The following is a 19,960-nucleotide window of genomic DNA, read 5'->3' on the forward strand; positions in this document are numbered from 1 at the left end:
CTCCTCACGCCTCCGCCCTCACCCCCACCCCGCCTCCTGGTTAATCGCTGAAGCAGGCGGCATCTTTACCAAAATAGAAGGCACACGACCTAGACAATTTGGTTCACGTTTTACAGCAATGGAGCCTGATGGGCCCCAGGCTGGGCCTCAGGAGAGGCCTCCCCGCCACTACGTGCAGTGCACTGGGGAGCCAGGGCCCTCTCCCCTCTTCCACACCCAGTAGCATCCCCCTCCCTGCTGATGCCTCTGGGCGGGGAGCTGACAGTTCCCAGGGAAGCTGAGGCCTCGGCAGGCGGCGGCCCAGACAGCTGGCGGAAAATCAGTTAAGTGCACCCAGGCTCCTGGCCGATCAAACCGGGTTTTAAATCTCTCTCGCTCTGTTTAATTCACAGTCAACTTCTGCATCTGCCTTGTGGAGTGGCCTGGGACGCCAGCACCGCCCCCCCCCTCCCCCCCCCATGGAGGAACGAGCCCCTTGTCAGGCTTCACCCAGTGCCACCCACCACAGGAGCAGCCAGGGCTGCGCCGAGCTAATCCAACGTGGCAGGCAGCCTTGTCGGACTAATTCGAGCTCAGGCCTAGAACGGGTAGTGCGTGCACATTAATTTTCTCTGAGCAAAGCCGGCGCATCCCTCTGATCTCCCCCGATAGTAATCCCACTACAAAGCCTGCCGGTCTGAGCACGTGCCCAGGGAATTCTGTTCTTGGAAACGGAGCTCAGGCCTCAGGAGGCAACTCCACCACCCCAGCTGAGCACTGGACACCCGCCAGGAGGCAGCCACCAGCCTGGAGAGACACCTGCAGCTGGGAAGTGTGTCCTCCAGAAATCTCAACGGGCACCTGCCTCCAAGTGGGATGAGGAAGACAGGCAGGGCGTGGACATTCCGGGTCCAGCCCTCTTGTTGCCGTGACCTCGGCAAAGTCACTTGACCTGTCTGGCCCCCCTGAGTCACCTGGAGGCAGGATGGCGCCATCAGTAAAGCTGGAGGGAGAGACTCAGGGGGAGAGAGGATGGGCCTGCTAAGGAACGCCAGGGCTCAAAACAAAAGAGCAGCAGCATGTGACCCGGGGCTGGGCAGGCCCCACACCTGCTGGGCACGGGAGCCCTGTAGCGTCCTGGGGACCCCAGGCCCCCGCCCTTGCTCCACCTCTCACCTTCTCCCTGCAGGCCCAGCTGGCTCCCGGATCCCTCCTACGCACGCAGTAGGTGCCCAACAGCACTCAGGCTGCTAACTCTGCATATGACAGTCTACGCTCCTGTTGCTCCCCACATGGCAGGGGAGAACGGAGGCTGGGCTGGAGTGACCGGTTTGGGCCTGTTTGGCCTGTTGCCTGGTTTGGTTTTTAATTCCCATTTATAAAACAAACCAACAAAACCAGCCCTACCACGGACAGCAACAGCCAAAAGCTTCCACCCCTAGGGGCTATGGGGCATTTACAGGGAGTACCCAGGAAAGGCAAGATCATTCCCCTCTCCCTGGAAAAGCTACACTTGTGTTTGTTTGTTTTTTTAAAAAAAGAGAAAAAAGTTGTAAGAAAAAGAAACCTACTGAGAGTGTATGTTTTTAAGAGACCCAAACCCCACCACACTACGCTAATATCCACCAACATTCGGTCCACCCCCCCATGCCCACCGGGTTACACATCTGTCACTCTAAGTGCCAGGCCCATGTGTCCCCCCTGCTGGGGGGTGGAGCTGCCAGGAAGCCCCTCCACCGTGTCCCTGTAATCACTGCCTCCTCCTCTGGGAGTCCCAGTCCTGACCCTTGGGCCCTCTGTGGTCCCTGGTTGCACAGCCGGCTTCTCCTTAATTATGTAAAACCCTGGGGCCAATTTCCCTCCGTGCATCCCGCCTCCAGATGGAGGCCCAGTGCTGCTCCCAAGAGACCAGGAGCTGGGAAGCAAGGGTTCTCATGTGCTATGCCTTGGTGACGAGGCCGTGGGATCCAGAAACTGTGCCAGGAATCTAGGACAAAGAAACAGGCAGTATTTTCCTGCCCGTCCCACCACAGGGCAAACCTGGGAGGGCTGAGGCGGCCGTGTGGTTCTCTTGCACGCTGACTGGTAGCGAAGGTTGATGCCAGCAGAGTGGCTCGGGAAGGAAAACCACTGAAGAGAGCAAACAGCAGAACACCACGTCAACTTGATGGTGAGAGCCCAGGGCAGCCCAGCCTTCTGCTGCAGAGTCGCGGGTGCCACAGTGTGAATACTGCCAAGGCAAGGCCAGGCCAGAGAGCACACCTTGGGTGCAAGACCGGGAGGAGTTCCCTCTGATGGCTCTGGCAAGAGGCTGTAAGCCTGGCTGCTTCCTCTGCAATTCTACCTCCAGGAGGAACCTGGGAACCCCTTTGGGCTGGGGGGCCGACTAGCGCTGGAGGGCTGGGCCTCCTCCTGCGCTGGGGGAAGTCAGGGCAGCGAGGCTCTGCAGGCGAATGGCAGTGGCATGAGGGCATTTGGCCTGGCCTGCTGGGCAGCCACGGCTCCCGGCACCCTCACAGGCCCATCCAGAAGCTCCAGAGGCAGCAGCCATGGCGCTGGGTGTGGAGGTCAGGACTGGGGGCCAACCTGCTCGAGAGGGCAGCACCTGTGACACCAGAAACCCCAGGGGTTGGGGAAGGATGCAGGAAGGTGGGAGCCAGGGCCAGCGGGAAAGGCCAGAGCCTGCCCGTGCCATCAGCCCTCCAGACCGGGGGCAGCACACTTCCTCTGCAATGGCCAGAAGGCAACTATCTTCTGTTCTGCAAGCCAGGTGGTCTCTGTAGCAACTCCCCAACTCCGCCTTTGCAGGCAAAAGCAGCCAGAGACAGCTTGTCAATGAATGGGCATGGCTGTGCACCAATAAAACTTCATTTGCCAATGTGAAATCTGAGTTACATCTAAGTGGTGTCTTGCATACTCTTCTGGTGACTTTTTACCAATTCTTTTCTACCCAAAGATGAGGCTCAGGTTGCAGACCATACAAAGAGCCTGCCAACTGGCCCATGGGGCCCCGGCTGCTGACCCTTGCTCTAGAAGGAGAAAGAACACGAATCCCTGAAATTCACGGAGGCTGGCCAAGTGCCAGAGGTTGGTGTCTGCTGCGTCAGCACAGAGGTGGCACCACGGAAGAGGAACAAGGTGGCACCACAGAAGAGGGGCGGGGGGGAGGGGCGCAATTCCTGAGAGCCGGAGAAGGTGAAGAACCAGGCTGAAAGTCTCTAAAATCAGGAAAGTGGAACACTCTCCCTGGGTTCTGAGGGAGGTATCAGAAGGAACTGGCCCAAGCACAGATGGGGGTGGGGAGCTCAGGCCGCACAGAAGCCCTTGCTTATTAGGAAGAGCATCCTGGGATCCTCCCCCAACCGCACTCTCCATTCCCGCAGACGCGGCCAAGGACCCAGCAGGTCCCTGAGAACCACTCGACCTCAACAATCTGCCTGCCCCTCCTCTGCCTGACACGCCTCGGCTGTCATCCGCCCGGCCAGGCGCCTTAGCTGCGTCTCCTGCCTGGACTAGTTACGGGGCAGCAGAGCTTGCAAGAGGCAGAAACCACTGCCCCGTCCACCGCCAAAAAGCCTGCGGGCCGCCAGCCAGGACTGCACGGACGGATGCCCCATGGCCAATGGCCACTCCCGGCTCACCCCCTCGCCTTCCCGCCACGGAGCCGGGGCAGCTGGGGTGGCTCTGCGAGGGAGCCCGGCACGGGGCCCGGCCACCCGCCTGAACCCCAGCTTGCGCGGAGCACTGCACGCCACTTGCTCAGTAATTTCACGCTACGCCGCCTGGCAATGTAAGCGTGGAGGCCCAATCTAAGGCAGCACTTCCCAAATGTCACTTGTTTGTGAACACATGGCTGAACCCAAAATTGCTTTTAATATCTGGGCAGTCCCCGCCGGCCCCAGTGCAGTTCCGGCGCTGACAGCACCTCCAGGATGGGCCTGCAATCTTGTCCAGAGCTTACGACTCAATCGTGGCTCCTGCCACAGCCGGAGCTCTCACTGCACACTGGCCCTGTGGAATTGTCTCCCCATCCACGGTGCCCCAGGGTCACGTGAGCAAAGCCACACACTCCAGGACATTTCATCATTCCTTTCGATCAAAAGAAAAAATCCTGATGCTCCCACCTCTCCCCTTTCAGCGAAGCCCAGCGTCTCTGCCAAAGACAGGCCCCCTGATAAAAATCCTGAGAATCTTCCCCACAAAGCCCATTTCCTTTTCTAAACCACACTGACACAGTGAAGCTAGACAAGCGGGTAATTAGAAATATAAAGGAGAGCCAGTCCGTCTATACCCGAGCTGCCTGCCAGTAGCAGGACACAAGCCACCTATGTAATCTTCAGTCCAGCCTCTGCGTTCAAAAAGTAAAAAGAAACAGACGGCATTCACTTTCGTTATATTTAACCCAATCTATCCAAAAACACGGTCTACGTAACCAGCATGAACCAATTACTCGCGTGGTATTTCATGCCCTTTGTTACGCACTGAGCCTCGGACGTGGTGTGTGTCACGCTCACAGCTCAAGGCCACAACACCCACACATGGCCAGCGGCCTCCGTGCTGATCCCCAGGGCGTCACACCACTTCTGGGTCTGGTGAGAAACCCGCCAACTGCCCAGGTCCTGAGCGCTGACTCAGACCTGGCCAAGCAACTCCTCGGAGGAATCCTCAGGCCCCAGCGAGGGAGGCTGACAGGAAGCACCCCGTTTTACACTACACTGGCCCTGCTGGAGGGGGTTCTCCTGTTCCATGTGTCCCTGCACTAGAGAGACGCCTGTGAGTAACCGTCTGCAGCGAAGAGAGGCCGGAGGGGCTGAAACCCTGGACCAGAGCCCGAGACCAGCCTGACGGGAGGAGCATGCGTCTTCTGCAAAGGCCAGGGCAGGGGCCCAGGGCCGCAGTGGCAGTCCTGGGAGGAAGGCCCTTGGTACAAGCTGCACATGGAGGGCTGGGCCTGTTTCCACAAACAGCCCTCCTCGCTGCCTCCTCTCCCGGGCTCCATCTCCCCCTAACTAGGGGATCTGGAGTCACAAGGCCTGTGTACATCCCGTCACCTGGACCCACAAAGCCACCTCGGGCTCCAGGGGAAGCCAAGCCAAATGGGTGGACACAACCCCATCCCTGCCCAGCAGCTCCCAGGGATCTGCGCATCAAAAGCTGTCAGTCAAAAGCACACAGACGGGTGAGCCAAGGAAATCTGGAAACAAGGGTTCAGTTCAGATGTCAAGTTTTTTGGCCAAACATCAGCCCTCTGAGAACAGGAACAGCAAATTCCCAGGAAAAGAATCAGAGGAGTCTCCTTGCCCCTCAGCAATCTCCATGGACAGCCCAGACACCAGGAAGCCCTCGGGCCCAGAGAGCAGGGTCTGCCGGGGAAGGAAAGCCCCCCGCTGCTGGTCGCAGGCCCCAGGCTGCCACACGTCCACTCACCTGCCCCATGCCTCCTCCCTGCTCCTTCCAGGTGAGGAATGTCTTGGGGTGAGTTCACTGAGGAGCCCAGAAATGGACCCAGGTGGAGACTGGGCCCCTGCTGAGCATAAGGGGAGGCCACATGGGCCCTGGCCCCAGGGAGGCTGAGAGGGGTCAACCCCCACTTTTTTTAAGATTTTACTTATTTATTCATGAGAGAGACAGAGAGAGAGAGAGGCAGAGACATTTAGACCCTCTTTACAGGTTCTGCGGGCACTTACCTGAGTGGCCACTTTGCCATAATCAATCCACCGCAGAGTAGCGAAGTTGGTAGATTCCGCACAGTTGAACCCGTGATTGAAGCCTGCATGGTAGCCGTAGGGAAAGGTGATCATGAACTCCCCGGCCTCCTGTGTGATCTGAGGAGGAAAAGGCCGACAGGTGAGCAGGAGCCAACAGGTGAGGGGCGAGGCCCAGAGTCAGGGCGGCAGTTACTGCACAGCTCACCTGCCAGAAGCCGTGCTGGCCCGGGGTAGACAGGCTGGTGGCAAGGGCCACCAGGAGCCACCAACAAGCATGGCAGGGCCAGGTGGGCTCAAGGATTTCCCACCAAGTGCCACGGAGCCCCGGCTTCGGGAGCCAGGCAAGCTCTGTCAGGTGGAAGGCAGCTCTGCCTAAGTCCCAGGGCTTCGGCCAATTCCCCACAGGCCTTTCCAGCAGGTATGGCCGTGGCCAGGATGAGAGCTGCTGCCCGCCCCAGGCGGGGCCCCAAGGTGACAGCTGCTCTAGACACACGGGACTATTGAATGCTAGGCCTCCAGGGACTCTCGGGAGAGAGGTGGGCGTGGCCCCCCTGCCATCCACTGGGAGACATTCTGATATGGTGCAGGGCCTGGGGAGGAGGCGCAGACAGCACGGGCAGCAGCTGCAGAGCCCCCCGAGCACAGGACGGGGTGTGTTCCAAGTACAGGGTCATGCCCTGTGAGGACAGGACGTTCCTGGGAAGCGACCTGAGCCCCCAGCTGTCGTAAGCCTGGGTCTGTCCCTTACATCCCAGGAGGTGGCTCCTTCCAAGCGAGGTCACAGAGGCCGGAGAAATAGCATGTTAGAAGGACACAATGTCAAGATCAGAACTGTCAAACGCTGATGGTTCTAGACCTATTCAAATGGTGTGATCTGGCCTCAGAAACAGAGAGACCCAAACCAAGGAGCTGGGCCTGAGTGACAGGGGAGAGGGTCCACAATGAGCCCAGATGGAGGCTTCTGGAACCCCCACCCTAAGGCCTGCAGGAAAAGGTGGGGGTGCCGTCTACCCCCCACCCCCGGGTGGCACTGAGCCCATCACTCAAGCATCCTGGAAGACATGGGAGCCGAAAGAAGGCTGACAAGTAACAGTCCCACTGTCCCCGAACACGCGAGGAGGGGCTGGAGGCCCGATCCACGGACGTGGAGACCGAGGCTGGTGGCAAGGGAGGGAGTCTCTGAAGTCCTTGACGGAACACTGGGTAGAACCCACAGGTTACGGGTTGTCGGGGGTTGGGAGTAACCAGCGCCCCGCACAGGGCCAGGCCACCAGCAACCCCGACACTGTGAGACGCGCCTCTGTCACTACGCTCCTTTATAGGGCTTCATGAAACGGCTTCGCACGGACTGTGCTCCTGTGTCTGTCTCTGTCCCTTCTCGCTTATAAAGGGAATCTCATTGTGCAGATGTGTTGTGAGGTACTTCCTCGTCCTGGCGACAGACCTTGGGCTGGCTCTGGAGTGGGGCTCCCACGAGTGGAGCTTCAGGAACACTATGGGCCAGTCTTCGCGCACATGCGTGCTTGCATTCCCACGGGGTCCCGAGAACCTGCCGGGTGGTTTTCTGCAGTGGCCACCCATTGTGCACCTGGGGACCCCCCAGCACTCTCCCCATCACTGGCATTCAGGGGTGTCCTTCCGGGCCGGCTGCGGTACCCCCCGAGGTTTACACGTGCCCACACCTCCTTTTGCCCCCATTTATCAGGTTGTTCATCTTTCCACTGTAGCTTTGTAGGAGTTCTCAAGCTCGCTAATCTTTATTTCTTCCTCTAGAGAGATAAGTAAAAATTGCTGGATTCATTTAAGTAACCAACAAGAAGTCAAGCCCTGAGGGGGTGTGGGGCGGGAGATGGGAGAAGGGGGGGGGACTTCCAAAAACCAACCGCAGAGTCAAAAATCAATCAAAACTGACACAGCCTGGAGAAAAGCCAGTCCTTAAGAACACGAAGATATTTTTCTTTGCAAGTAATGAATTGCACCAATCAAGGGAAGTCAGCGTGCATTAAGTTATATTTTTAAATTCCTGTCCAAGTGACAGGCGTGTGGGGGATGAAGCCCATGCACGGTAGGAGGCGGGGGCGGGGAGAGAACCCTCAGTGTCCCTGAGGGCCCAGCAATCCCCGGCCACAGCAAGGATCCTCTGGGCTGGCTCCTGCCACAGGACTGTGTGAAATGGGTGACAGATAAAATTAACATTTAAGGATTTTTTTCCTTTTAAAATGTAAATACTGATTTTTCTTATCCTTTCCGAGTGGACCATGGACAGTGTAGCATCATCTAGCTCTTGCACCAAGCCCACTGGCCTGCCCCCTCCCTCCTTCCATCAGGACGCAGGCAGGCAGGCCGCCTGGCATGAGCTGGGAGCCTCACGGGCACGCTGTGGGGTCCCTGTGGGCCTCGGGGCTGGGGTGTGGGGAGGTGCCTCCACCCGATTCAGGCAGATTGCAGGGCCTCCATTACCTGACGGCCCCTCCATAAACCAAGGCCTAGCACAAATGCGCTCCGTAAGGACGGCAAGATGATGCTCCTGTCACAAAACCTACACCCTGGCGGCTTCGTCTCGAGCCCACAGTGTCTGTCCTCCATGTCACTGCCGTCAACATTATCCCGACAATAAATTAGGTGGCACTTGGGATGATGGATAGGACGTGTGGCAAAGTAATAAGCAGTGAAGGGAACGCCAGCCCCGAATGCCAGTCATGGAGAAAGCCTGAATTCAGCGGCTTCCTCGAGCTCTCGCAGAATAAATGAGGAAGTCCGCGGCAGATTACAGAAATACACACTTTTAATTATTAAAAAGCTCTGCTATTGATCTGCTTTTTCTTCTAGAAGTAAATACCATTACAAAGATTTATAAGTGGAGTGCGAGAGTCACTCCCCCCCAGGGCTGCCGGGAATTCAGATGAGGGGACCCACGCGGACCCTGATGGGGCATTCATCTGGAGTGGGACGCTGCTCCCTGTTGGCCCAGCCTCGGCCTTCGGCCCGCAGGCCCTGGGGAACCGCTGATGGCCTGTGGACAGCCAGGGGCCGGCTGCGGAGAGGGGACCACGGTCTGTGAGTGCCAGCTGCCCCGGGCCGGGGGCCACCGCCGTCAGGAGATCTGCAGGTATCTCGTGCACAAAGTGCGGTGCAGGCAAACAGTGACGCAGGAGAAAAGAGGGTGCCCCCCAGCCGACTCCTCGGACTGGCATCTCTCCCCAGGAAGCACCGCCTAGGAGAACATTTTCCACAAACCACAGGAAAGCAAGTACTTCTCGCTTCTGTGAGCAATGCCGTGTCTGTCTGCCTGCAAGGTTCCTGGTAACCAGCGTTGTTCAAATCAGAAGATGAGGGGAGGGAAGGGAGGCATGGAAACCTGCATTTCTCAGAGCAGAACATCCCGCTATCTGATGGACGAGCCCGACAGAGAGAGCGAATCCCCGATCTGAGCACTAATGCTGTAGGCGATTTGATTGAAATGTCAGAAGCAATTTCCAACTCGCAGACACTCCCGGCAAGAGTGCAGCGTGAGGGTCTGATGGCAGAACTTGCTCCCGTGCCCAACAAATGCTCTTGTAGGGAGACCTTCGGGAACCAGATCCCCAGGAGGGTCCCTCACTCCTGGCCTGCCCCCACCCCCTGCCCCATACTCAGCCAAGAGTCTGCTCAGGCCTCCCCGGAAGGTTCTGGGCACATCCCCCCTCGCCTGGAGCACCCTGCAGACACAGGCCTAGACTTTCCTATCCAGGCGGCTTGTCTGCAGGGAAGGGACTGGCTGCAGTGGACACCTGCAGAGCCCCACCCTGGGCGCAGAGCCCCACCCCACCTTGGGCAGAGCCCCTGACAAAGGCCAGGCCCGGGTGCTAGCCTTCCTCCCCCCTACCCTGACTCCCCAAGCTTCAGGCCTCACTCATCACAGCCTTTCCCAGGAACAAGCAAAACGCTCCCTGGAGCGGCAAATTGAGTGAGTTCACAGTCTTCATGCTGGGGGAGAGCCAGATATTTCATTTCTAAACAGGTACTCATTCTTACAAAAGATGTCTGCAGTGGGCCATGGGGTGCAGCCAGAGACCAGGGCAATGTGGGGGGCGGAGGGGCCCGCCCAGTTGTCCTGTGGCTTCCTGGGAAGTGGGCAGGAACTGCCCCCACATGGCAACCCCGACACTGCAAGACCAGGCAGGGGGGCAGCCAGCAGCCACACCAGGCAGGGGACTGAGTTTGAGTGGGGGTGGGAGGTAAGGCGAGACCCCCCCCCCCAACTCTCCCCTTTCCATCCTCACCCTCCAACCACAGCAGAGCTACAGGCTGACTACCCAGCCAATCTGCCTTCCCCTAGCTTGCCAGTGTTCTAAAACCTTCTCTGGGCTTAAGAAGCCAGTTTCCTGGGACATTGGTGGTCCCCTCGGCCGGGGCACAACAGCCCCTACGTACCCGGCTGAACGGGATCCCATACTTCTTGAGGATGATGGGCGAGATGAGGGTCATCTTGTGCCGCAGGAAGGCATCACAGCCCTGGGAGCTCCCGGGGAAGAACCCTGGAGCAGAAAAGATGCACATCAGTCTGACGGGCCGGAGCTGAGCAGGTCTCTTTGGGGCAGCGTTTTCCCTCCCATCGAGGCACGGAGTATGGAGAGCCTATAGCTCCAAGGGAAGGAAAGGCACAGGACCCTGTCGCAAAGCCGTGTGGTCCACTGGTGGCAGTGATGGCAGCCCTCAGACCTCCAGTTAGTGAGTCCAGAGCCCAGGCTGGCCAGGGTCATCCGTGCAAGAAAATGCACCCTCGAAGTCACAGGTGGGGTGAAGGCCAGGGCACAGCTGCACAGACCTCCCCGCTGGGCACACCCTAGATAAAACCTGCTGCGTTGCATGCCCCCAGTGGCAGTCAGGGAACAGGACACGGGAACAGATGCTGTCCAACCAGGAAGTCATGAGCAATACCCCCCACACAACCAAGTCTGAGACAAAGAGGAAGAAAGGGCCGCCTGCAGGCACGGGCTCTGCCCGGGTGTACCTGTGGGCCCCACAGCAGGTGGGGAGATGGGGCCTCTGGCTTTTGACTGGCCCCCCGAGGCCCACGGATTGGTGGGAAAGGGCAGAGCGGCCTGACCCAGGGCTGCCCCTCTGCTGCAAACAAGGTGGCTTGAGTTCCAGTATGGGAATGCTTGCTTTCTCACGTATTACCACGTAACTCACTTAAGGCGATGTTCCTAAACATAGAGAGGTCAGACCATCTCTCCACTTGCTCTAAAAAGTGTGCTTAACGCAGTTCGGGGACATTTCCCGACCACCCATTGGCTGAAGCTCAAATCAATGACAGGTAGGTCTTGTAGATAAAGAAGGGCCCAGGGCAAAGGTGCTGAGCTCCTCACCCAGCGTCACCGAGAGCCGGCGAGGTATGGGATGGGCTATAGCAGTGGCTGGTTGTCCCAGGGTCCGACCCCCTGCAGGACTGCCCCCCAGGCACAGCCGACCTTCCCAGGAGCCGCCCCCGACCGTGGGCCCCCAGCCTCCAGGCCAGTGCACACCCCGGATGGGTCGCCAGTTAGAGGGCACACTCGCGTGTGTGCATGTGCTGTGTGTGAGCACAGGGCCTCACTCACACACCTGCTGGTTGGGGAGGGCGGCTCCTAAGCCACAGTGTCAGGGGGTGGGGGTTGGGACGCCCGCCGGCAAGGACACGACTGTGAGGTTCTAGAAAGAGCGAGGGATTACTGAATCCAGCAACTTTCCTCGGTGCTAAAAGCGTTTCAATTAGAGTTATGGCCCCTGCCGCCCGGCCCGCGGCCTCTCTGCAGTCCCTCTTTTTAATGCACAGTTTAAGTGGCTCTCATTAAAGCTCTAATAAAGGCGCACATTTTAAGTGATTAGCACCAATAACGCGCCAACACATTAATGCTCTCTCCGTGGGCTCCACGACTCTCCCAGCGAGCCCATTTGGAGCTCGGCTATTCATTTTCCATATTCATCGCAAACTCATTCCATCCATCTCAATAATGGAATCTGTGACGCATGCCCCCAAAAAAGTTTGGAAGGGACACGGAGGAGGGCAGTGACTCACTGCCCTAGAACCTATCCTGTCTTCCCTCTGAGGTGGGGAGCTCAGGCCTGTGCGAGGCACAGGGGAAGCCTGTGGTCAGCCCTCCAGCCCTCCCACCCTCCCCCAGGGCTGACGCCCCACCCCCCGTCTCCCCACCAAGGTGGGACTTCACGAGTCCACACAGTTCACAAAGCAACGATGGGGTAGTTCTCACAGGCCTCTGGCTCCTGGCTTGTCCTCTCCCAGCCCCGGCCCCTGCGCCTCCTGCATGCACCCAGAGAGCAAACCAGGCCAGATCCCGAGGCAGCAGGGCCCCCGCCTGCAGGAAGGACCCAGGGAGCAGGCCCAGCTCCAGGGAGAGTGGCCATGGCCCCCAAAGACTCCAGTTCTAGCTTTTCTAGGTGGCACTCGGATCATTCAGAAGTTTCTTTCTGGGAGAAAAGATACAGAGGGGAAGAACATGCTGGGCGTGGCTACTGCAAAATCCAGGAGGACGTGAGGAGCAGGGAAGTAGGCAAAGACGGTGACCCCAGCAGTGTGGTCACCAGAGCGCCCCCTGGACCACTCCATGGCGCTTTCTTCCACGGCTCTGTAGGTGTGGGAGGATCAAGAGTGGCCCCCGAGAACCTGTATCTATGTTCCCTTCCATGCGGCAGGTGGGGTTAAGTGCAGGACCTCGGGATGGGGACCCCGGTGTCACCATGGGGTCTCCACAGGAGGAAGGCGGAGGGGAGGCCACATGACCACAGACAGGGACACAGGCCAGAGCCCCTGCCCCTGGAGGTGGGAACGGGTGGGAGAGCCTGCACTGGAGTTCAGCCCAGTTGAGACTCGTGTCGGACCCCTGACCTCCAACCCTCCAAACACAAGGGAATGAGTCTAGGGGTTTAATTAGGGCTCTTTCAGAGCAGTTTCAGGTTCAGAGCAAAACTGTGCTGTTTAGAGCCACAGACTCTGCAGTGATTTGTTACAACAGCAACAGGAAAAGAAAACAAGACGGAGGGATATTTTTTAACTTCTCTTTTAAAATTAACAGTGGTTTTCTAAATTCCTATCTTAACAAAATACTTCAGATAAACATTTTAATTTGGTTCTGATTTTAGATATTAATAAGAGAAATCGTTTCTTGCTAGGACCGTAACTGGCATCTCTATGGGGAGAAGCTCCTGATGGTGGGGTTCAGCCCTGCCCGCGAAGGCAGAGTCTGGGTTTCCAACATGGCAACACCTCCCCGGGGCTGGGGAAGCCTGGGCCTGGGGCTCTGGCCCCAGTCTGTGACAAGCCTCCCTCTGTCCTCGTCCTCAGGGAACCTGTGTGTAGCAGGCATTTGCTGAACAGCTGGGCCACGCCGACAGCAGCTAGGACAGGAGGCCCATTTTTCAGAGAGCTCCACCACTTCCATCTCCAAAGTCAAATCAGGCAGGGGAGGAGCGCAGTGGCCACTGCCTGGGGGAGGCACGAGGAAGGGATAAAGGATGGCGGCAGGACGTTAGGAAGGCTGCGCCAACACTGAGTGATGCCTTCTGGAAGATTTCATGGCGATCAGGGGAGAGGATCAGGGTGATGAGATGGGCCCCTGCACTGTCCAGCGGCTCTCCGCCCGCCCTGCCCGCCCCACCACTGCCTGCCAGTGAGGGCCAGACCCTCAGGCCAGCAGGGTCCTCTAGCACCGTCCCAGGCACTTAATGGCCACCTGATGTCAGAGCAGAGCGCAGGGCACTATGATAGGGAGCAATGTGGGAACCCCTCCTGCCTCTCCGTCAGGGTGGCCAGGGGCCTCAGCGTCACCTAGATGGGTCTCTGGCTTGTCTGCAAGGATCCCATGTCCCGAGGGCCTGCCCTGACCCCAAGGGGGTCAAGCACCCCCTCTCCAGACACAGCCTGGGACCCTCTCTGACCGATCCCATCGGCCCAAGAGGCCCCGGGGGGTGGTCTGTGGGGGGAGCCCAGGGAGGCCGGCCCCACACACACAAGCAGACAGCTGTCCAGTCACCATGCAGCTGCAGGGCATGAGAGGGGGAGCTCCCCACAGGACCGCTCGCTTTCTAGACTAAACCCAGACCTTAAGACTTAGAGGAGAGTGAGACGCAGTGCCAGGCGCCGGGAGGGAGACAAAAGAACACGGCTGCCCTCCCGGGCCTGCGGGAGCCCGCAGTCACGTCTGGCAGCTCCATGCTAACAAATTGGAAAATAGAGTTTAAAGCAATGGCATTCTGTGCGTCGTGCACGATGCGATAAACCCCGGGGCGGGGGGACCGTGATCTGATCACAGGAGGGAGAGGAGACGGAAAATCAGACGGTGACGCCTCCGGCACGCCACCAAGCCAGGGATGAGGGAGACCCGGCACCATGCGGCTGCCCCCCCACACCCCCACACCCCCCTGCTGCCTGCCCCAGCCCAGGTCCCAGCCCGGGGGGCGCACCTACCGATGGCCAGCCGCTCCAGGCGCTTGCCGTGCTCCGGCGGGATGGCGTACCTACGAGAGAAGGGGGCATGTCAGATGCCACATCAGTCGTGTGGCCATCGCACCCCGAGGGGGCCCTGGGGCTGCGGCCTCGGAGCAGGAGTGGGAATGAAGTGCAGGCGGGGTGGGCGCTGGGAGCAGGGTGGGTGTCAGGGGAAGAAGGCCGCAGTCCTGGGCCTCCACAGGCCGCCCTGGCCGCCCCTGATCAGTGGCACCAAACCTGCAAGAGGCTTAAGAGGCAAAACCCCAAAAAGCACTGGATGGGAGCTGCGGGGCGGGAGAGGAGACAGGGAGGCCCCCAGCCCCACCGTGGCTGCCTCCCTGCCTCCCGCTCCCCCAGGCCCAGGAGCCACCGGGGAAGAAGCCTTAGGAATGAGAATCACCTCATTTGTCACCACTCCCTAAGTTTTATTTTAACACATTTTACATTTGAAAGATTCCTGAGGCTCTGTCATAAATAAGAAAGATGTAACTTTAAAGTTTGCAAAAAGATGAAGCCAGAGTGACATCCTCACTAATGCTGTGTGCAGAAGCTGGCCTGCTGGGATGCGGGGACTCTCTCCCCGGTGGGGACAGCCCAGGCAGGGGTGCGGAGGAGCCCCAGCCCAGCTGGCAGGCCACCCCAGACTTGGCAGGATGAAAACCTCCAAGGCAGGCATGCGGAACCGGTGTATGGTTCTTAATGCCACCAAGCACTGAGCACAGGTCCGTCCGTCTGTCTCAAGGAGGAAGGGGCACAGTAGAGGCTCCGTCTACACAACTACTACACCACACCTGAGTCCTGTCCGGAAGAAATTCCAGGGCTACAGTTCTCGCCCTGGGGTGATCCTGCCCCAGGGGACACAGGGCCATGACTGGGGACATCCGTGGTTGTCAAGACTGCAGGACGAGGTGCCCCTGGCATGGAGGGGGCGGGGCCGGGGATGCTGCTCAGCTCTCATAGCACCCAGGCCAGCCCCGCAGACGGTGACCCTCCCCATGTCCACGGTGCCAAGGGGAGAGACCCTGTGTCAGCACACCTCACGTTCTAGAATGAGTCAGACGCGGGGGCACGTGGCGTGGAGCACCCTCCTGCTCCTTCACAGTGCGGGAGGCAGGATGGCAACAGCCCAGGACGTGGAAGCCGGCCCGGACTCTGCAGCTGGCTCAGCCCATTCCAATCGAGAGGGTTATTATTGCTTTTTAATAAAATAAAAGGGGGCAGGGGCAGGAGATAAGGCTGTCTCTAATCTAACAGGATGAAAATAATTAATTTTGGGCACATCACAGGGCCCTGGAGGAGATGGCACGGCACCTTCGATTCTGTTGTCACCAGAGAATTTTCCACTGTCTGGACAAAGATGAGGTGACTCTTCTTTAAACAGCCTTTTATCACTTACATAAAGACGATAAAGTTAATCCCAATCCCAAGCACCTTTGTGGGATTAACATCCCCCCAAACAAGGAAATGAAACATTCCGGTCCTTCTGGGAAGATGCCGGAGGACGGGAGGAACTAATTTATGGCTCTAAGGCTGTGATGATTAATGCAATATCCCCAGCCTACAATGCTGCTTTCACTTAATTACCGCCTGTAATTGGGAGTTGTAAAGATAAGATTAATTGAATCTGGTGGATGTTAAAAGTTTAATACATTGGAACGTGGCTCCTCTGTTATCGGAAAGTACAGACTGCAGGACGCTGGGCTGAGCGCTCAGAAGAGCAGCCCCTGGAGGGATTACAGAGGACGGGTGGACGGGAAGCCGACAGCCACGGGGACTTCTGGGCTCCCACCACTCGGAACAGGCTGGCGACAGCCTCAGGGTGCCGAGAAGCCCCATGCCAGCGATGTGCCCCAGCTCCCCCCTACCCCGGGGGCTCGGCAAGATGCAAACCTCAGATTTCGGGGGGTGGGGGGGCGCCTTACAACACACAGTTCTGAGCGAGCTCGGGGCTGTCTGCCCCAAGGAGGTGCGGTCAGTGAAGGCTCTGTCTGTACGTCTATTAAAACATGCTGGGCCCTTCTGACGGCTGGGAGGAACTCCAGCCCTCTGGGCTATAGGTTCCCTCGGAGCCCTCTCTCCACACCACGGCCGGCCAGGTGCCCTGGGAGACCCTCCGCCATGTGGACCCAGGTGAGCTGGCTACAGAGCTAGTCTGTCCTCCCAAAGGACAGACCTTTGCCCCTGGAGAGAAGTCCCCCCAGGCCCCATGGGGCCGCCACAGCAGAGCCCTGCCACCCTCGTCACAGCCCCATCTGTCATCACGCCACCTGGTGGGGGCATCCCTGACTCTCGGGCCTGGCTCTGGGAGGGAAGGAGGACACGCAGCCATCTGGGTGGAGCATGTTTGTTCACCAACCCCCAAGGCAGGAGCATCTGTCCAGCCATTATCGAGCAAATTCTTGGGGCCATAAAACAGAGTTGGTTTTATTGGTCACCAACATGGGGGCAATTTGTCTTGCTCCCCAGGACCTCCATCCCCATCACAAGGTCAAATATGACGGCCAAAATCAATCTACCTGGCTGACCTGCAAACCCTCTGGACGTGCAGCCCCAGTCGCCCAGTGGCAAAGGATTCTTGCACGGTTTCCTCAGACAGACAGCCTCCCCAGGTGCTCTGGTCCAGTCCATTCTGGGTGGCTGGTAGGTGGCTGGCAGGTGGCCTGCCCCTGGCCCCTGGCCCTGCTCAGAACCTCCCCTGGCTCCCCCAGTCCCTCTCTAGGCCAGCGTGAGGAAACCCCTACAGCGAGGCTGGCATCCCCTCACGTGCTGCTGCACATCAGCCCCGATGCCATCTCCTTGGTCCAACAGCCCAATACCTCCTCCAGGGCTGGCCATGACCCACCCTGAGATGGCACCAGCCAACATGCTCGTCCCCCAGGCCTGGGCTGCATCTGGCCGGCCTTCCTGGGTGGGCAACTCATTCTGGGCCAGCAGAGGGGCCCAGAGGGTATGAGGCCCAGCAGGGTCCTTGCTCCTGGCAGCTGCAGTGAGTGTGTCTGAGGGAAGCATCGGCTGCAACTTGGACACACAGTGAGTCCCAGTCATTAGGTGGGCCGGGCAGGAGTCCAGAACTTTCTCCACAGTATTTCGTTCAGGGTCTTTATCTCTGTATTTCACCAGCCCATCCTCCTGTGCACATTCTCACCACTTCTGAACGTTTTACCCAAAGTACTTCCGGGCAACACTAAACCAGAAAGTCCTGAAAAAGTCGGAACGTTATCCCTGGCAACCACTCCAGGTGCCCCTGCAGAGGCTGCAGCAGGACTCGACAGGCTCCATAAGTCCGGGTTTAATGCCGTGGAATTGCCGAGAAAGCCGAGAGAGACAGATTCAGGCATCATTTGCCAGAAGCCTTTTCAGAGAGGCAGTTGTCTGCAAACGTCAGGGGCTTCAATGAGAAAATAAAACATTTTTAGATCAGGAATAGGGCACATGGGAGGCAAGAGGAGAGACCAGAGCCCCAGGAACCAGGCCCTCGCAGGTGAGCAGACATGATGTGCGTGGCACAGCCGTTGAAAGACCACCACTGTCCAGCGGTTTCATGGTTCAAACGACCAACTGACAGGAGAAACACTTCAGGCGTGCTGGTGAACTGCCACACCCAGATCCAGACACCGAATTCCAGAAGGAAGCAACGCCCAGGTCTGGGGAGGGACCAGATAGGTCCCAGGTAGGTGGGCAGCCCCCAGCTTCACTGTTTCCGGCTCCTTCCTTTACACCTCGAGGTACTTGCAGTGGAGGCGCCCCCTCCAATACGGCCACCCCGAGAAGGCAAAGCTCAAACCCGCGAAGCCGCCCACAAGGCTGGGTCCAGACAGTACGCAGTCACCTAAGCCCCGGCGCCTGACGCACAGGTGAGTCTCTCCTGCCTACGAGCGGCCAGGAGCACACGGTGCAGCCTGGACACTAGAGAGGTACGCCATCCGGCCGGCCCTGTGCTCCCGCTCCAAGGCTGAGTCTAAGCTGGGGGCAGAGCCGTCTCGGGGACACGAACGGCTCCAGACGTCAGGAGGCTTCTGTCTGCATAGGTCACAACAGGCCTGGTGGGCCTAATAAAGACACTCCAGGGCTTGTGACACCGGGCAGGTGGCAGGTGCTTAGGTGGCCGGAGGCCTTAGCTTGGCAGCCAGGCAGCTCTCGGGGCCAGACGGGGCTGGACAATTAAAAGGATATGTGTCCTCTGCGGGCAGGGCTGCTTGCTGGCCAGGGACAGGACGCTTCCATTTTACTGACTCGCCGGCCCGGGAAAGTCTTCCTGTCCGCCGTGGAGGATGCTATTAATAGTGTCATTTTCTTGGTGTTTTGTTTATTCCCCTGGAATGGCTTGATGGATGTGAATAATTATCAGACTATAAAAGCCAGCAAATGTGCTATTTTCTATCGCTCTAAATCATCAAACAAATAAAGTGTGAAACAGCATTTTTGAATATAATTTTCCCCTCTAATGGCTTAGAATTATTATCAAGAACAATGAAAATAAATAAGCAAATGCCTTGTGAGTTAAAAATTAAATGAGTGTGTCACGAAGAGGAACACAGACCATCTTGGAGAGCAGGGACCTGCTCAGGAGCCATTAGTTACAATGACGGTGAGCAGCAGGGCTTAGGGCATGCAGGCCCCCTCCAGCCAGAGGCGTGAGCGCCCGGGGCCACCTGGCCAGGTGGGTGGCAGGATGCCTTGGATGAAGGCATGGGAGCATGGCACCTGTGCGCCCAGCCGACCCCTACCCCTCATGCCCCACCCCATGTGAACAGCCACACGTAACCTTAGAAAGGCAGGTAGGAGGCTGGTCTCTGCCTCGCCTCTCCTGGGCTGTGGACTGGTGACACCAGAGGGATTGCCGCTTCTCAAACCACCAAGCAAACCCACGCTCTTGGAGCAAAGGACAAGCAACGTGAAACTCCGGTGGAAGTAATCCCACCCACCCCACAGAGCCCAGGGGCTGCGCCAGCCGCCAGCCCTCATCTCCTTGAACTGCTGGCTGCCCCAGGCTGCAGGGCCCTTGCCAGGCCAGCATTTCTATGGTAATGAGGTCATTCCTAGCACGCTCCCTCCTGCCTGCTACAAGGGTAACAAGACTTGCTGGGGGCCGTGGCTCTCAAAATCCCCAACTGCCCTTCTTGCAAGGCCCCTTAGCTTGGAGTCAGGACATGTAACACCGTGGCACTGACTCCCCCCCCCGCCCCAAGACTCGTGTGACTCCCTGCCGGTGACAATCGCCCAGCCTGACAGCTTCTACCGCACGAGGTTCCCAGCGATCAGGTGCCGTGATGAGAAGGCTCATCTCCCAGCCTTCCTCTCTGTTGAGGAACGCGTGCCAGGAGCAGGGGTCCAGCCAGGAGCCCTTTGGAAATGTCAGCTCAGCCTGACGCATGTTGGAGGGTGAGGAAGTTAATTTCACAGTGTGTGCACAAGGCCTGGGCAGACAGGCCCCTGGCCGTTTAACATGCTATAATTACAGAAACAGAAACAAGAAGGCAGAGGCTTCTGGAAGTGCTGAGACCATGTGTCAAGTTGGAGGCCACCTAGCATGAGCAAGCCACCCATACAAGCCCAGGAGGCCACGGGAGGTCCAGGTGCCAGCAGCCCTGTAGGGCCCCCGCATGCTGGGCGAGCGGAAAGCCAGTATTACTGCAATCCTCAAACACAAAGCCCCATCTCGGCCCACAGCCCACGCCCGCTCTAGCCACACGCTGGCTGAACAGTTCCAGCTTGCTGCCCTGTGGTCTGGGTGGGCCAAGCAGGACGACCCAGTCACGGCACAGGCTTCCCCATAGGCCTCCTAGGTGCCAGGACACCATCTCTG

The 19,960-nt window shown here is 58.4% G+C and overlaps 1 protein-coding gene across 1 annotated transcript in view; it reads right to left on the reverse strand.

Moving 5' to 3' along the window:
* The window catches only part of KDM4B (lysine demethylase 4B), a 137,890-nt gene that overhangs the window by 41,931 nt on the left and 75,999 nt on the right, over positions 1 to 19,960 (reverse strand). Inside the window, 3 exon segments of the mRNA XM_025457058.3 lie at positions 5,667 to 5,804; positions 10,101 to 10,204; positions 14,134 to 14,183. Coding sequence (XP_025312843.3) covers positions 5,667 to 5,804; positions 10,101 to 10,204; positions 14,134 to 14,183 — 292 coding nt within the window.

Source organism: Canis lupus, chromosome 20 (genome assembly GCF_003254725.2).
Source record: "Canis lupus dingo isolate Sandy chromosome 20, ASM325472v2, whole genome shotgun sequence".
NCBI classification, from domain to species: domain Eukaryota; kingdom Metazoa; phylum Chordata; class Mammalia; order Carnivora; family Canidae; genus Canis; species Canis lupus.